At 44.3% G+C, this 18099-nt stretch overlaps 1 protein-coding gene and 1 non-coding gene across 4 annotated transcripts in view; one reads left to right on the forward strand and one right to left on the reverse strand.

Annotated features, from left to right (window-relative positions):
* Window positions 1-376: 376 nt before the first annotated feature.
* CTXND1 (cortexin domain containing 1) overlaps window positions 377-18099 on the reverse strand; it is a 116742-nt gene continuing 99019 nt past the window's right edge. For 2 of the 3 annotated variants that reach the window (XR_003507430.1, XR_003507429.1), the window contains exons 4-5: window positions 5123-5285; window positions 377-4920 (exon numbers count right to left, since the gene is read on the reverse strand). Coding sequence is in view for 1 of the 3 variants with exons in the window: in XM_027521394.1 (XP_027377195.1) it covers window positions 4679-4858 (180 nt within the window). In the remaining 2 variants the exon portion in view is untranslated. The remainder of the gene's footprint in view (window positions 4921-5122; window positions 5286-18099) is intronic. The other variant, XM_027521394.1, reaches the window with a different exon arrangement.
* Window positions 9341-9412, forward strand: TRNAC-ACA. The gene has a single exon. It is a non-coding gene; the product is annotated as a tRNA-Cys (tRNA).

Raw genomic sequence — 18099 nt, forward strand, 5'->3', positions numbered from 1 at the left:
ATCCCCGATCAGGGAACTAAGATCCTGCATGCAGCATGGCAGAACTCCCCGCCAAAAAAAGAGTAGCAATTCAATAAGAACATGTAGATTAGAGCAACTAACTGGAAAAAATGAAACAGAGTTGATGGAAATTGATAGACCAGGCAGGTAAAACTGGTGTCCTCTATTAGTCATACCAGCCTGTCCGAGCATTCTCAGGGCTCATGTTTCTGCTAGGGACCGTCACTGATTTCTTGCTTCTGCTGTTTTTCTCCACCTCACCTGTCCCTAGAATGACATCCCTTTCCAGATAACATTTCTTCACATCACCCACTTCCCAGATATCTTCCCCCCAACCAGATGTCTTTATTGCCCCACAAACACCACGGCCAGAAGGTGGATTGTGTATCAGACTTTACTGAGGGTTTGGGGTAACAGGAAGGGACTGGAGTAGAGCACAGAACAGGCAACAACTTAAAATCAACCACCAAACACCACTGTCTGGAGACCCCGTCACCCGTACCCTGCAGGGGGACTTTTTCTCTGATCATATTTTGCCTTAAATCCTGGGTTGAGGAGGTCAACACCTCTTTCTCTCTGATGTTTTTCATTTTCTTTCTGCCAGCTTCCAGTCTTCAAAAATTCTCTCCATTTCTTTTGCTGAACAGTTTACCTCTCCATCCCAAGCCCTAACTTCATCTCAGCCAGCTACAAACTGGCTAAGATGCTCTGATGACAAAGGACCATCTCCTCCATCCTTTAGTAGCTAAAGCAACAACAAAAGCTTGAAATTTCAGTTGGGTTTTCCCTTATTATGATCAAATATTTAGATGGCTCTCCCTCCCCCATGTGTCTCTAAGGTGCAGCGGGTGTTATTTAAATATTTATTATCCACCATCCTGAGCAAGCCCCAGGGTTCATCATATCTGTCTTAAGCTTTCTTTATTTTTATTTTGCAACATATATACTAGGGAAAAATGAAAGCAATCCATATGCTTAATAATAGGATTCTGGATAACTATGCACATGCACTAGATGGTATGGTTTATAGCCACTAAAATGATAAATAGGAAGACTGTAGCAGAAACATGCTTATGAAGAAATGTTATGAGATACTGATTAAAATACTGTAACAGAAGGCTTTTATGAAAAAATATATTTTGCATGTGGACAAAGATGAGAAGGGAACACATGGACGCACAATGGAAATCACTATTATCTGGAGGCTTATAATAGGAGTGATTTTGAAATTTTCCATCTTTTGCTGAAATGTTACTATTTCCCTTTGCCACCAAAAAAGTCAAAAGAGATAGGGTGGGAAATATTAACAACTCTAGGTGTGGGAAAGAAATAAGTGAGACCAGAGGACCCTCAAGGCAGTGCTTCTCAAACTAATTGATCATATTATTGATATGATCCTTCTATGATCTATTGATATGATCCATACTATTGATCCTTCTCTAAAAACATATTGATGCATTTAATTAATGTGTGTGCATGCTCAGTCACATCTGACTTTTTGTGACCACCCTGGACTGTAGTCTGCGAGGCTCCTCTGTCCATGGGATTTTCCAGGCAAGAACACTGGAGTGGGTTGCCATTTCCTCCTCCAGGGGATCTTCCCAATTCAGGGATAGAACTTGAGTTTCCTGCATTGGCAGGAGGATGCTTTACCACTGAGCCACCTGGGAAGCTCATGTTCCTGCATAGAAATCACTCGGTGGATCTTGCTAAGAGATTTCTGGGCCCCACCTGCAGAGATTAGAGTTCTGGAGGTCTGGAGTGGGGGGTCCATGATTTTGGATTTCTAGAAAGTTCCTCAATGCTGCAGGTGCTATTTGTCCTTCATCAGGGTTTGAGTAGTACAGCCCTCGGGCACCTGTTGTTCACTCCTTAGAGCTCTAAAATATCTCCAAGTGAGGTCTTCAAGATCTCTTGTTCCTCAGGATCTTTGCTGATTGGGAGTTGGTTCTGACTGGCACTGTAAATCCATGCTGATGAGCTGTTCACAGAAGTGCTTGGTATCTCTGAGGTAGTCTGCAGAGTGAAGGCTGCTGCTGGGCCTGAGGCAATGTGCAGGGTCCTTGCTCTGGTCCGTCCCCTCAGACGGAGCCTCCAATGCATTTTAGCCCACTGCCTTTGCCAGCTGTCCCTTACTGCATCCCACAGCGTGGAAGGTGGCATGGGGAACAGCTGGAAATGCCCTGGAATGCCGCCTGAACAGCGGTGCCCTTGTTCACTTTCAAGGTGGTCACCTAGTGGTGATAGTGCTTTGGAAAGCTATTTCCCAGGTGACCCGGGATGGGGTGGTACTGATGGCGGGGATGTGGGTGATGCGAAGGGAGCCTTGAGCTTCTTCCCAGCTGCAGGTCACTTCTGAGGGAGATGGCAGGCATGCCTTAGAGGGATAGAATAAATACCTTCAGAATCAGGGGGTGTTCAGGCGGTCTCATTTAACTGCATATTGTGTTTGCAGGATTACTGATGATAATGATGATTATGTAAATTAATAAACACCATATTTCTTGAGGTCAGGTGCTGGGTGGGAGAGGTTGCTGAGAGCATTCCTCTGACCAGGTCCTGGCCAGGAGGTCTGGTCTTTCAGAAGGGCCCTGGGAACCAAGGAAAACCCAGGGTTCCAGGTTCCTCTGAGAGAGGGGAATCCAGACCCCTCATTCTCCCAGTTCAGACCTCTGGCTTCTCCTGGGGGTGGTAAAAATCAAAAAAAGACATGTTCTCTCATTTCATCCTCACAACAACCTTGTGAGGTAGATGTTATTCCCTCATTTTACAGATGAAGAAATTGGGGATCAGAGAGGCTGAGTTATTTGGGATCATAGGGCAAGAAAGTAGAGGAGCTGGGACTCGGGACCAGGTTTGTGGACTCTGGTCCACTATTCTTGCTGCAAGGTCGTAGATTTAGGTGATGGAGTGTGAGGGGCGAGAAGGGTGGGAAAAGAGGGAAAGGAGTCATTATAATCAACAACTTATTCCTTGTCTCCCCCCACGGCACATTTACATTCAAAGCACTCCCCTCCTGCCCTTTCATTCACATGAGGCTTACACAAAACAAAAAGGGCAAGGTTTTTCCTCCTCCTTTATACAACGAGGGGATGGAGGTACAGAGAGTGACTTGCTCAAGGTCACACAGCCTTAGAGTGACAGACATGAGTAGAACCCAGGTCTTCCTGTCTGATATTCATCTCATATACTGTGTGCTCTCAAGAGGTCACTGGGTGAAATAATTTTTCATGAAGAATAGTGGGGGAAAAAAAGAAACATATGACCAACAGAGATAATTATTACACCATGACCTATCCACCAATGGAATACTCTGTAGCCAGTAAAAATGATGGCTATAACCAGCCTAGACAGCATATTAAAAAGCAGAACATTACTTTGCCAACAAAGGTCCATCTAGTCAAGGCTATGGTTTTTCCAGTAGTCATGTATGGATGTGAGAGTTGGACTATAAAGAAAGCTGAGCGCCGAAGAATTGATGCTTTCTAACTGTGATGTTGGAGAAGACTCTTGAGAGTCTCTTGGACTGCAAGGAGATCCAACTAGTACAGCCCAAAGGAGATAAGTCTTGGGTGTTCACTGGAAGGACTGATGTTGAAGCTGAAACTCCAATATTTTGGCCACCTGATGCGAAGAACTGACTCATTTGAAAAGACTGTGATGCTGGAAAAAATTGAGGGCAAGAGGAGAAGGCGATGATAGAGGATGAGATGGCTGGATGGCATCACCGACTCGATGGACATGGATTTGGGTAGACTCCGGGAGTTGGTGATGGACAGGGAGGCCTGGCGTGCTGTGGTTCATGGGGTCACAAAGAGTCGGACGTGACTGAGCAACTGAAGTGAACTGAACTGAACTGAAGAGTTTGATGACATGAGAAAGTGTTCATGCTCTAACATGAAGTGATGCAACACAATGCACACAGTTTGACTATTGAAAAATATATGTAAAAATACTGAGAGAAAATATATCAAGATGGCGGCTTTGGGGAAGTGGAATTATAAGTATTATTTTCCCCCTTTCCTTCTATTATTTTTCTGTATTTTTCCAAACTTCTAAAATACACATTTCATTTATAACAGGAAAAAATATACCCTTCTATATTTTAGTTTAAAAAAATATTGCTGGGAAGCAGCCCCTCTGCCTTTTGTGAATTTGAATCCATCTGCTTCCCTGGGTCACCACCCTGGCTCCACTGCCAGCCCATTGGGAAGGGGCTGGGTTTCAGGTGGATGTCTGTGCTGTGCAACCCTGGGGCTAGTACGTGTGCTTCTTGGCATGATCAGGGCAAGGGTCTCCTCAAAACTGGACCACTGTTACATGATATGTCCTGTATCCAATGCCAAATGGGGTTTGGGAGCCAGGGAAGGTGACCGCCCATAGTCTCACACTGAGTCCCCAGCCTGGAACCCGGGCCTACTGACTCGCAGACCTCTCATCCCCAGACTGGCTGGCCATGGCACCGCCCACAGCATCCCACGCATCTCAACCTGCTGCTCGTGTGGGAGTGGACAAGGCTAAGTTGAGCCACCTCCACCCCTAGTAGCCGAATCTGTTCCCGCCTGCCCCCAGGCGCTAGCAGGCTGGTGGCCAGGGGACGGAGGTGTGTCCCGGGGCAACCTCGTCCAGAGAGCGCCAGGGTCTTGGTCCCTCCCCACTGCCTCTGCCCGCCCGCGCCTCAGTCGTCCAGGTGCTGCTCCTCCCAGGTGGACGTGGGGATGGCGCTGTAAGGGTCCATGATGACCTTGGCGCAGCGGATGATCATCACGACGAGGAACAGGCAGAGGAAGACGAAGCAGGCCAAGGTCAGTCCTTTGTCCACGTCCACGTAGACGGGCTCAGGCGTGGGGTCCTCCATCTCTCAGTGGCAGCTTCTGGCTCCTCCTCCGGCACAGCGTTGACTGGTACCATCTTCCACCCCTGCAGAAAGCCAGGGCAGTGCAGATCAGAGGGTCATGCCCACTTGCCTGCGGTGGGGGTAGAGGTGGGGGCAGAGCACAACCCTGGGTTCTTATATGCCCCCCTGGAGTGGAAGTTGGCTCCTTCCCCTTCCCTCCTGCACGTGAGAGCTGAGACCTCGTTTTCAGATGCCCACTGAGGTCTCTTCCCAGAGGGCACTCACCTGCTGGTCAGAGTGATCACCACTTCATAAGGGCCACTGGGTGGGCATGCACCCTGGGTGCGGCTGCTTCAGGAGGGAGGCGGGGGTGACCAGACATCACAGCTGGAAGCCAGAGAGAGCAGTGGCCTTTCCTTTAGAAAGCAGGGACCCAAACTGGCAGCAGCTGAAACAGAATATGACAGAACAAGGCTGGTTACTTCCCATGACACCCAGACTTGAGCTGGACTGGCAGGAAAGTCTGGCCTGGAGAGTTCCTGCCTGGGCATCGTGGTGGGAGCAGTCACACTTTACACCAAAGCTTTTTCCTTTCCTTCTCTCTTTTAAAAAATATAACATTAAAAATTGTGATAAAATAGACATAACATAAAATTTACCATGGTGACCATGGTTAAGTGCACAGTTTGGTGGCTTTAGGACGTTCAAATCGTTGTGCAGCCATCACCACCATCCGTCTCCAGAGCTCTCTTCAACTTGCAAAACTGAAACTGTGCCCATGAAACCATTGGGATGAACTGGAAGATTGGGATTGACATACATACACTATTGATACTGTGTATAAAATAGATAACTACTGAGAACCTACTGTACAGCACAGGGAACTCTACTCAATGCTCCGTGGTGACCTGAATGGGAAGGAAATACAGAACAGAGGGGATATATGTATATGTAAGTCTGATTCTCTTAGCTGTATAGCAGAAACTAATACAACATTGTAGAACTATATTCCAATAAAAATTAAAGGTAAAATAAAAATACAACTGTAAAAAATTGTTGTAAAGTATACATATTATAAAATTTACCAAAGTGACCATGGTGAGGTGGACAGTTCAGTGGCTTTAGGGCTGTGTTTCACAGCTGGACTCAGTCTGGCCTCTCAAACACAGACTGAAATCCTCAGCTCAGCGTCTGCCCTAAGTTAATATCAGAGACCCCACACCGATTATAAAAGTCAGACCTTGGAAAAATTGTCTGGTGATTCTCCCCTGTCTTGTCTGGGGCCAGAACTGGGCCCTATAACCTGGCAACGTGCCCCAGAGGAAGGTTATCGGCATTTTCTGGATCCTTAAGCTGGGATGAAAGCCAAGAGCGTGGATGCAAAGAACAGATTCTTCCACCCTCCAGATGGTGTGCGTTGATTAACGTTAATTACAGGGCGGACACACATCCCCTCCAGCCCCGCTTCCCAGTGAGGACCTGACGCCCAGCAGTGATGCAGCTGAACCCAGCTGCCGTTCCTGGGAGCTGAGGGGCCGGCCTTCCCAGGGGTCAGCTCAGTGGTCCCCAGCAGAATGTAACTGTCCTTCAGCATGGAGCCTGCACAGGCCAGACACTCCATCTGCCACCTTCTCAGGGTGGCTGGAGGGGAACTTGCTCTCGAGTCAGGGTTTCTGATCTGGGCCAGTGAGCAACCCTGAAGGGAACAGCTGGTGGGCTGACCTGGCACAATTGTGAAAGCAAGCAGTTTTAGGGTTTGGGTGTAGCAGATCCAAATGGGGGCTTCCCAGGTGGCGCTAGTGGTAATGAATCCAATGCAGGAAATGCAGGAGACATGGATTCGATTCCTGAGTAGGGATGATCCCCTGGAGGAGGGCATGGCAACCCACTCCAGTATTCTTGCCTGGAGAACCCAAAGACAGAGGAGCCTGGTGGGCTGCAGTCCATGGGGTTGCAAAGAGTTGGACATGAGACTGAGCACGTACTCTCCTAAATGCCTTATCTCCAACTACAATCCTGTTGAGTGTCAGGACTTCAGCATATGGATTTGGGGGTACAGAATGCAGTCAGAGCAGCATGTCAGTTTCTCAAGGGCAGGGTCCAAGACTGACCAAGGGCCACTACCAACCTGGACCCAGGACAGGCCCCTGCCTTGTGGGTTCACAGGAAATGCCAGAGAAGATGCAAACTTGCTTAGCTTCTGCCCTCCGGACACTAACGGTAGGAAGGCAAGGAGACTGAAAAAGCACATCACTTATTACTTCGGGGCTAAACAACCGGCTGTATCGACAGTGTGAATTCAATCAGGTAACAAAGACCAGAGCTGATCACGTGCAGTAATCTGCTGGTTCTATAAATAGTGGCGGAGTCATTATGAAAGGTGACCCATCAGAATCACTTCCCCAGATGACAGATGGGTTAAGTGGAAGGCGTTTGCTCAGGACACAGAAGAGGCCCAGTGTCATAACCCGACACTGATTGTGTTGTCCTGTGGGAGTGCACTTGGTGGCCCCACTCCTTCATCAGAGCAGTTAACAGGCTTGCCAGAGGGAGATGATGAGTCTGTGCTAAGAGATGATTAAGACCAAAAACAACTTAGGAATTTGTTTGGAAATCAGCGATTTTTAGAAGACGGCTGCTCTCATCTCCCTATTCTAGGCTTCAGCTGCCACCTTTCCAGCCTCTGGGCAACCCTGCTCGCTTCAGACTGGGCCCCACAACCCGAACTGGCTCTGCCCAATCTATCCTGTTACTGTTCTGAAGTCGATTTTGGTATACTGAGTGGTATGTCTCAATCAAGTTTTGTATGTTCTGTGGTTTGTCTCAAGTTTGAAGTTGAGGGGAGACTCTGCCAGCAACCAAGGACTTCTGTTCAGACCTGAATGGTGGGTATTTCCTCCACTGGCAGGCCTTGTCCCTATACTTGTGTTCGTAAGTAGACAGTTAACCACCCCCTACATCGTCTAGTTGCTAAATATACTGGGAATGTGTGTTCAGTCGTGTCTGACTTTTTCGGGACTCCATGGACTGTAGCCCTCCAGGCTCCTCGTTCATGGGATTCTCCAGGTAAGAATATGAGAGTGAGTTGCCATTTCATCCTCCAGGGGATCTTTCTGACCCAGGGATCAAACCCACGTGTCCTGAGTCTCCTACATTGGAAGGCGGATTCTTTACCACTGAGCCACCTGAGAATCCCAAGTGAATATATTGTGCAGTGTTAAACACACTGCACCCTTAAGCTGTTTGTTCATTTTATCTTCATTTCAAAATCTGAACATAAAGCTAGCATATACTTGAACTCTTGGTGAAATTTAAATATTAATAAAATGGTATATCCATAAATACATACCATAACTACTACTAGGGCTGGAAAGATACATGGAGGGGATGGACTTCATGCAATATTGTGGAGAGAATTTGTTATTTTCTAATATTTAAATATTTTGATTCTTACATTTGATTTATAAAAAACATTGGCTATTTTTGTTCTATTTCCCCAGGTATGGAAAAATGCAAACAAATCAGTCAACGGTGCATAAGAACACACTGTCCAGCTACTAGAGAAGAAGCAACTCACTGGGAGGCTGTTGGAAAAATGCATCTTAGAAGGGAAAGGAAAACTAAAATGAAGGTGGAACAAGAGTATACCAGCTTTGGGCACTTTTGCAGTCAGACAGGGCTTCCCAGGTGGCTCAGATGGTAAAGAATCTGCCTGCAATGCAGGAGACCTGGGTTTGATCCCGAGGTCGGGAAGATCCCCTGGAAAAGGGAATGGGTACCCACTCCAGTATCCTTGCCTGGAGAATTCCATGGACAAAAGTAGCCATATAGGGAGGGGAAAGAAACTGCACAAAGATATGGAGGGTTTCATCAGCAGTCTTGCTGACACTGTAACATCAAGATCTGAGGCATGGGACTTCCCTGGTGGTCCAACGGTTAAGCCCCTGTTCTTCCGATGCAGGGGGCACAGGTTCGATCCCTGACTGGGGAAGTTCTGCATGTGGTGTGGTATGGCAGAAAAAATAAAAGAAGAAAGTCCGGTGCCCTTCCCAGTCTGCTGATCCACCAGGTGTGGCAGTCATAGCCTTGGTGGTGGAAAAATGACAAGAACAGTCAGAGGAAGGGCATCACTGAGAGACCATGAGAGGCAATGAGAGGAGAACGGGATCAAGGCTCTTCTTGTCCTTACACTAAAAGATCCGTTATTTGTGGTAACCTTAGTGAACTTCTGTTCCTTATAGAATCACTCTCAAATAGAAAACACGACTTTCTAGTGACTCTAGATGATTCTCAAAAAGAAATCTTCATTTCTGAAAGGCAGTAAATTGAATAGTACCAAAAAGGGCACTAGCTTTCTACTGGTTATGAGGAGCAGGTTAAAAAAAAAAGATAACGCTACATTGTTAAAGTGTATACGTTGCTTGTTAGTCCTAAATTTTTTATGAAATAAAAAGACACTTACTCCTTGGAAGGAAAGTATGACCAACCTAGACAGCATAGACTTCCCTGGTGGCTCAGATGGTAAAGCATCTGCTTACAATGCAGGAGACCCAGGTTCGATCCCTGGGTTGGGAAGATCCTCTGGAAAAGGAAATGGCAACCCACTCCAGTACTCTTGCCTGGAAAATCCCATGGACGGAGGAGCGTTGTAGGCTACAGTCCATGGGGTCTCAAAGAGTCGGACACGACTGAGCGACTTCACTCAGACAGCATATTAAAAAGCAAAGACATTACTGTGCCAACAAAGGTCAGTCTAGTCAAGACTATGGTTTTTCCAGTAGTCATGTATGGATGTAAGAGTTGGACTATAAAGAAAGCTGAGCGCCGAAGAACTGATGCTTTTGAACCGTGGTGTTGGAGAAGACTCTTGAGAGTCCCCTGGACTGCAAGGAGATCCAACCAGTCCATCCTAAAAGAAATCAGTCCTGAATGTTCATTGGAAGGACTGATGTTAAAGCTGTAACTCCAATCCTTTGGCCACCTGATGCGAAGAGCTGACTCATTTGAAAAGACCCTGATGCTGGGAAAGATTGAGGGCAGGAGGAGAAGGGGATGACAGAGGATGAGATGGCTGGCTGGCATCACGGACTCAATGGACATGAGTTTGAGTAAACTCCCGGAGTTGGTGATGGACAGGGAGGCCTGGCGTGCTGCAGTCCATCGGATGGCAAAGAGCTGGACACGACTGAGCAACTAACTTAACTGAGTCCTAAATTGTATCCCAGTCTTTTGTGACCTTATGGACTATAGCTCACCAGGCTCCTCTGTCCATAGGATCTTCCAGGTAAGAATACTGGAGTGAGCTGCCATTTCCTTCTCCAGGGGATCTTCCCCACCCAGGGATGGAACCTGTGTCTTCTGCATTGGCAGGTGGATTCTTTACCACTGAGCCACCTGGGAAGCCCAAATATAGCTATAAAACAATGTAAATGTTAAAAAAAGAATTAAAAAATAAAAGTTACATAACAGAAAAACTTCATAAAGATAACTTGTATCTAAAATTCTGCATTATTTCAATAAAAACTAGTAGAGGGAAGATGGAACTAAATCAAAATGTAATAAAATTTTTATATCATTTGGGTAGTGTAAATATTTTAATATTTGTAATTAATTCAATAATTTAATGTAAATTTTAGTTTAATACTGATAGAACAGTGTAGATTAAGATACATGTTTGAACATTTAAAGATAACACTAGGAGAAAAAAAAAATAAAGGAGAAAAAAAAAAAGATAACACTAGGAGAATGATATAAAATAATTGACTATTAAATTAGTTAGCTGAATGGACATTTTTATTGCCTATAGGGAGTATACACTGATTTTAAATGTTTACAGAATAGTTACAAAAGTTGATTTGGTGTTTATTTACAAAGAAAACATCTATACATTTTAAAAAGTAGAAATTTTACAGGCTGTATTTTCTGACCACAAAAGATTAAGCCAACTAACAGAGCAACAAGCTATTTGATTTTAATAACGTTAAAAAATAATGATTGAGCTAATGAGAAAATTAAGCATAATTACAGAATATTTAGAAAATCACTCTAATGAGTATTCTACATATTAGAAGTTATGGAGTGAGGTGAGTGACATCTGTTTATTATATTCAGGGCCAAAACCATAGCTTTCATGATTGAACAAGAAGAATTAAATGCAGGGAAAGAAGAAATAAACTGAGACCATTATAAAAACAGCATCAAGGAAATCTGGAAGAGGAAATAAGAATTAAAAGCAGAATTTAACAATTCACAAAACAGAGCACCAGTAGAATTAAAAATAAACCACAGAGAAAGGTCTTTATAATAGTTTGAACCTGGATAAACCTCTGGCAAAATTAATGTAGAAAGAAAGAGGAAAGACAAGTATACACCTTTAAGAATGAGAAGAGCCAACTGACTGGAAAAGAACCAGACGCTGGGAAAGATTGAGGGCAGGAGATGAAGGGGGTGGAGGATGAGATGGTTGGATGGTATCACTGACTCAATCAGCGTGAGTTTGAGCAAACTCTGGGAGATGGTGAAGGACAGAGAAGCCTGGCGTGCTGCAGTTCATGGGGTCGCCAAGAGTCAGACACGACTGAGCGACTGAACAACAACAGGAGTGAGAAAGAGGCTATAACCACGGATACTAAGGAGATCAAAAACATAAGGGGTGGTGCTGTGTAAAACCCATCAGTACATTTGAAAAACTCAATGATATGGGTGTTTTCTAGAATGTAAATGGTCAAAATGGACTAAAAATGTACTGGAACATAAAATTAAGCAATCTCCATGAGGTGTTTGTCAAGAGGGTCTAAGCAATCCAAGTTGGGCTGGCGTACAGCAGCCAGACCAGGGCCAAGTCTGTGAAGCTGCACAAAGTCCTCCAGGCCATCTGGTCTACCTGCAGTGCCCCTGGGCGGAAGGGCACCCCTCTTTGTTCTGAGAACTGGGGACAGCCTGGGAGCCACCACTAGGATTCCTCTCCTCTCGCACATCTGTGCTCCCCTTTGCCACTCTGAGATTACAAAACAACAAGAACACACTCCTTGCCAATATTTTTACTGAACAGCTCAAGCTCCAATGTCACCAAGTTTGAATACATTTCCTGGGACTCAGAAGTCCCGAAGGTGCTTATTTATGACCAAAGGGCGAGTTGGCTCATGCCTTCCAGATGGAGTGTCCTCTTAGTATCCGAAGGATGCCACATCACCTGGGGAAGATGGTTGATATTAACAGCTAGGAAGTTTTTACTTTACAGCATGGGTGGTTCTCCCAGGTGTGGGCTCTTCCAGCCTTCCCAAGAGCTCTGTCAAGAGACCCTGGGAAGAGACCTAGATTCTTCGCTTTGCTGCTATACACCAACCATATTCCTGGGCCTCTAGTTAACCTCCAGGATGGCTGATTGCCATCCCAGGATCCACAGCCCCAGAGGTTCAAACCACTCCTCTCCTGGGACTTCCCTTCTGGTCCAGTGGTTAAGAATCCACCTTGCAATGCAGGGGATGCAGGTTTAATCCCTGGTTGGGGAACTAAGATCCTACATGGCTTGGAGCAGCTAAGCTCATGTGCCACAACTAGAGGACCCAAGCACCATAACGAAGATCCCATGTGCCTCAACTAAGATCTGATGCAGCCAAATAAATACTAAAATGCTACTCTCTCAATTCATCCCACTCTCTCCTTCCCCTTCAAGAGGGAGGGGATATATGTATACCTATGGCTGATTCACTTTGTTGGTATTGCAGAAACCAACAGAACAATTACCATCCAAATTTAAAAAGAAAAGCAAAAGCAAAAAAAAAAAAAAGCATTCCTCTTGCACAACGGAAACCAACATAACAATTATTATCCAATTAAAAAATAAAAATAAAAAAACAAAAACCAACCCATTCCTTTCTTAAGAGACCCCCAATTCCAGGCAAGGACCTGCCCCAAAGTCTAATGTTTTTATCCTCATGATGACTTTATTCTAGAGGCTGTGTTGCTCTTTCCTCCCTCCAGATACTGTTTAGGCAAGGCGTGAGCTACTGAGGCAGATTTCCAGAACGTGAATCTCAGGGGCAAAGGGTTAGAGTCTCAATCAGTATCCATTCATGAGGCTCTCAGATGACTCATGCAAATACGCCTGCCTCTCCCAGCATTTCTCTAGATCTGTGCATCAGCAGTTTATCTCCCAGAAAGAAATGTCAGAGTTCCACCTCTTTGAATATTCTGCCACACAGAACCAACATGATATTTTAAAAATGTCTGTCTGTATCTCCTCTAGCGATAGAAAACTTTGAAGACCGTCTTCCTGTTTGAGAGGGCTGGGGCTCCGTAAACTGCACGGCACATATGTTTTCTGCCTCTACTTGTGTCACACATATGGCAAAAGAGAACACTTTCTGTTGACAGTATTTCCCCCAAATTCACGCAAATCCCCTCTGCAGAGCTCCACAAATTGCCTTCCTGCATTTGAAGGGTAAACTAGCAAGAGCCCAAAGTTTTGCAAACTGGCAAGAGATGTTTCTCTTCTGAAGAACATAATTCATTTCCAGCCATGAGTTGAGATGTTCTCACTTCCTTCTTACAAATTTTACAAGTGTTATCTAGCAGCAGGGGGGCCAACAAGCTGACATTTCCTATGCTGCAATTCTCAAAAGTAATTTGAGCCTTGTTTTGGGTAATCAGTCTTTCAGTGTAAAGTCAGAAGCAATGAACTTGGACATCATCCAACCTAGTGCCATTATTTTAGAGTTAGGGAGACAGGCTTAGAGAGGGCAAATGATGGGACTAATGATCCCTTTATAGGACCAGCACTCTTTCTTTTTTTTGACCATACCATGCAGCATGTGGGATCTTAGTTCCCCAACCAAGGATCAAACTCATGCCCCTTGTAGTGGAAGCGTAGAGTCTTAACCACCAGACCTCCGTGGGAATGCTGGTTGCTGGAGAGGACAGTGATGTGACACTTTCCATGATCTCTCCAACAAACATCTCTGGTTTTCCTGAATTCCTTCCAATGACAGAAGGTAGGTGCGAGTGCCAGGACCAGAGGCAGAAAATTCATCCTGTGTTTTTTGTCTGTGCCAGTGATAAGCTGGGCCTCTGTCTTACTATGGATTGCAAAGCAACACAGCTCTAAAAAGAAAAATCTAGGAAATTGAGACAAAACTGCCAAAGATGAGGGCTGCTGGAGATTCAAGCAGGCAAGGGGTTGGAGTCCTATTTCAATGATTATGGTATTTGCTCACTACTGTATTTAAAATGGATAACCAACAAAGGACCTACTGTATAGCACAGGGAACTCTGCTCAGTGTTATGTGGCAGTCTGGATGGGAAGGGAATTTGGGCGGGAGGGGGGAGAATGGATACATGTGTACCTATGGCTGAGGCCCTTTGCTGTGAACCTGAAACTATCACAACATAGTTAATCAGCTACACTGCCATACAAAATAAAAACTTAAAAAAAAAGACTACGGTGTTGGCTATTGGTTCCTGGTAAGTGATTTCCACCAAGTTAAGCAAGTTTTATTTCTCTAAGTTTTAATTCGCTTACATAGAAAAAAAGGGGATGATAGGATTATTGTGAGGATTAAATAAAACATGGGAAATTCTCAACACAGAAACTGGCACCTAGTAAATGCTGAATAAATGCTAGCTGTTCCTATTAATTCTAGTATTCTAACAATTTTCATGGGACTTCCCTTTCTAGATGAACATGTGGATTTTTCACTGTCTATGAATAAATACCTTAATGTTGAACCAAATTTACATCCTGGAATAAATTCTACTTGGTATACCATTTTTAAAACACTGCTGGATTAAAATATTAATATTTTATCTAGGGGATATTACTACCATGACTAAGTAAAATGGATCTATTGATTCTTTTGTGTGCTATTCTGCTAGATTTTTGTATCAAGGTTATGCTAATTTCTAAGCACAAAAGGAAGATTTCTGTATAATTCTGTCTCCAGTAGTTCATATCTGTTCCTTAGAAGTTTCTTGAGCTCAACTTGTGTGATCTTTTTTGGAAATGTGTGATGAAGAATACTTTTCAATTAAAAAAAAAAGTTTATTTATGTTGGCTGTGCTGGGTCTTCGTTGCTGCATGCAGGCTTTCTCTAATTGAAGCGAACAGGGGCTACTCTCTAGTTGCAGATTGCAGTGGCTTCTTTTTGTGGAGCACAGACTCTAGGGCACAAAAGCTTCAGTAGTTGTGGTGCAGGGGCTTATGGGAATCTTGCCAAACCAGGAATCAAACCCATGTCCTCTGCATTGACATGGGGATTCTTAACCACGAGACCACTGAGCAAGCCTCTCTTTCAATTTTTTAATGGATGTTGGCGTATTTAGATTTTCTTCTTCTTCTTATAGCAATTAGGGAAACAATTTTCTGCAGGAAGAAATTGTCCATATTATGTAAATATTCAACTTCAGTGACATAAAATTGTAATGGTCTGCTCTTACTGGGGTTTCCGTGGTGGCTCAGACAGTAAGGAATCTGCCTGCAATGCAGGAGACCTGGGTTCTATCCTTGGGTTGGGAAGACACCCTGGAGAAGAAAATAGCAACCCATTTCAGTATTCTTGCCTGGAAAATCCCATGGACAAGGGAGTCTGGAGAGCTACAGTCCCCGGGGTCACAAGGAGTCAGACATGACTGAGCCACTCACACTTTTCATTTCCTATATTGATACATGCTAGTTCATACCTTTTCTCCGTTGCATAGAATTCTGTGGTTGGACCACGATTTGTTCATTTCCCCTCCAAATGATGAACACTTTATTATTTCAAATTTTTAATGATGAAAATAATGTTTCAATGAACTTTCTTATGCATATACCATTAGGCCAGGTTTTTTTTTTTTTTGCTGCTGCTGCTGCTAAGTCACTTCAGTCATGTCTGACTCTTGCGACCCCATAGACGGCAGCCCACTAGGCTCCTCTGTCCCTGGGATTCTCCAGGCAAGAATACTGGACTGGGTTGCCATTTCCCTCTCCAATGCATGAAAGTGAAAAGTGAAAGTGAAGTTACGGGGTGTTAACTGGACTGCAATTCTTTAGTCCTATAATTAGACTATCTCTAAAAAGACTCTGATGCTGGGAAGGATTGGGGGCAGGAGGAGAAGGGGACAACAGAGGATGAGATGGCTGGATGGCATCACTGACTCGATGGACATGAGTCTGAGTGAACTCCAGGAGTTGGTGATAGACAGGGAGGCCTGGCGTGCTGCGATTCATGGGGTCGCAAAGAGTCAGACATGACTGAGCGACTGAACTGAACTGAACTGAACTTTCTTGTGCTCAGTAGCTCAGTGGTGTCTGACTCTCTGTGACCCTTTGGACTGCAGCCTGCCAAGCGTCTCTGTCCATGGGATTTTTCAGGCCAGAATATTGGAGTAGGTTGCCATTTCCAAATCCAGGGGATCTTCCCAACCCAGGGATCAAACCCATATCTTCTGTGTCCCTGCGTTGCAGGCAGATTCTTTACCTAATGAGCAATTGGAAAACCCCTTGTGCTGTGCTTAGTTGATCAGTAGTGTCCGACTCTTTGTGACTCCGTCTCTGTCCATGGGATTCTCCAGGCAAGAATGCTGGAGTGGGTTGCCATGCCCTTCTCCAGGGGATCTTCCCAACCCAGGGATTAAACCCAGGTTTCCCGCACTGCAGGCATATTCTTTACCTTCTGAGCCACCAGGGAAGCCCCTTGTATATTGCTGATTTTTCCTCCAAAGTGGTTGTTCCAATCCCCACTTTCTCCAGCATTCTTTAGAAGCTGCTACCATTCATATCCTTTGTAGGACTTGGAATTGTCAGACTTGCATTACTGCTGTTCTGGTGGCGTGAATGTATGTCATTGTGGATTTAACTTGCATTCCCCTTATTTCTAATGACATTGGGTATATTTTTTACATTTACTGGCCATTTCATTTTTCTCTTTTTGAATTGTTGGGTTACTTTTCTTTTTCTTGTTTGTTTCTTCATTTTAGATATCATTCCTTTATTGGTCCTGTGCTTTGCAAAATCTCCCCACGCTTCATCTGTGGCTTGTCCTTTAAATTTGTTCAGAGAATCTTATTTGTACTTGCTCAAATTGTTTTAAATTTTAATATAGTCAGCCTCATTCATCTTTTCCTTTATAATTTATACTTTCTGTAACTTTTTTTTAAGGCCGTGCTATACAGTATGTGAGATGTGATGTGATGGATATGATGGATGTGATGTGATGGATATGATGGATATGGATATGAGAGTTGGACTATAAAGAAAGCTGAGCACCAAAAAATTGATGCTTTTGAATTGTGGTGTTGGAGAAAACACTTGAGATTCCCTTGGACTGCAGGAGATCAATCAGGTCCATCCTAAAGGAAATCATCCCTGAATATTCATTGGAAGGACTGACGCTGAAGCTGAAACTCAAATACTTCGGCCACCTGATGCAAAGAACTGACTCATTGGAAAAGAACTCGATGGACATGAGTTTGGGCAAGCTCCTGGAGTTGGTGATGGACAGGGAAGCCTGGCGTGCTGCAGTCCATGGGGTCGCAATGAGTCGGGCACAACTGAGCAACTGAACTAAACTGATACAGCATGTGAGATCTTAGTTCCCCAACCAGGGATCGAACTCTTGTCCCCTGCATTGGAAGTGTGGACCTTTAACCACTGGATCACCAGGCAAGTCCCATTTGTGACTTCTTAAATCCTTTCCTATCCTGATGTCTTGGATATATTCTCCTATATATATTTTCTAGAAGTTTGAAATTCTGTTTTTCTTAGAGTTTCATCCATCTGAAACTGATTTTCATGTTATCTGATATGGAGTTTAGAGCTATGTCTCCCCCTATGGATAAAGTATCATCTTATCCCCATGTATTGACTAGTCTGTCCTTTACCCAGTGATTGTAACACAACCTTAAGCCTCCATCTACACACTTCTGGGCTGTCTATCCTTTTAAAATTTGTTTACTGTTTCTCCTTGTGCCAGTACATGCTGTCTTCGATTCCATTATAAAAACTTTATAGTACATCTTGATATATACTAGTCCAAGACCTCCATCTTGTAATTTTATTCAAGAGCCCCTTGGCTCCTCATATATGTTAGAATCATTTTGCTGGGATGTTGACTGGCAATCCAATGAATTCATAAATTAGTAATGAACTGCCATCTTGATGGCATGGAGTCTTTCTACTCGTGACAAATGTACTCAGGCTCTCATACATGTTCATAGATCAACTTTCATCATTTTCTCTATGTGAAAATGCTTATTTTCTGCTTATTTCTGAGTACTTAATATAT

The sequence above is a fragment of the Bos indicus x Bos taurus genome, chromosome 21, assembly GCF_003369695.1.
Source record: "Bos indicus x Bos taurus breed Angus x Brahman F1 hybrid chromosome 21, Bos_hybrid_MaternalHap_v2.0, whole genome shotgun sequence".
Classification (NCBI taxonomy): Eukaryota; Metazoa; Chordata; class Mammalia; order Artiodactyla; family Bovidae; genus Bos; species Bos indicus x Bos taurus.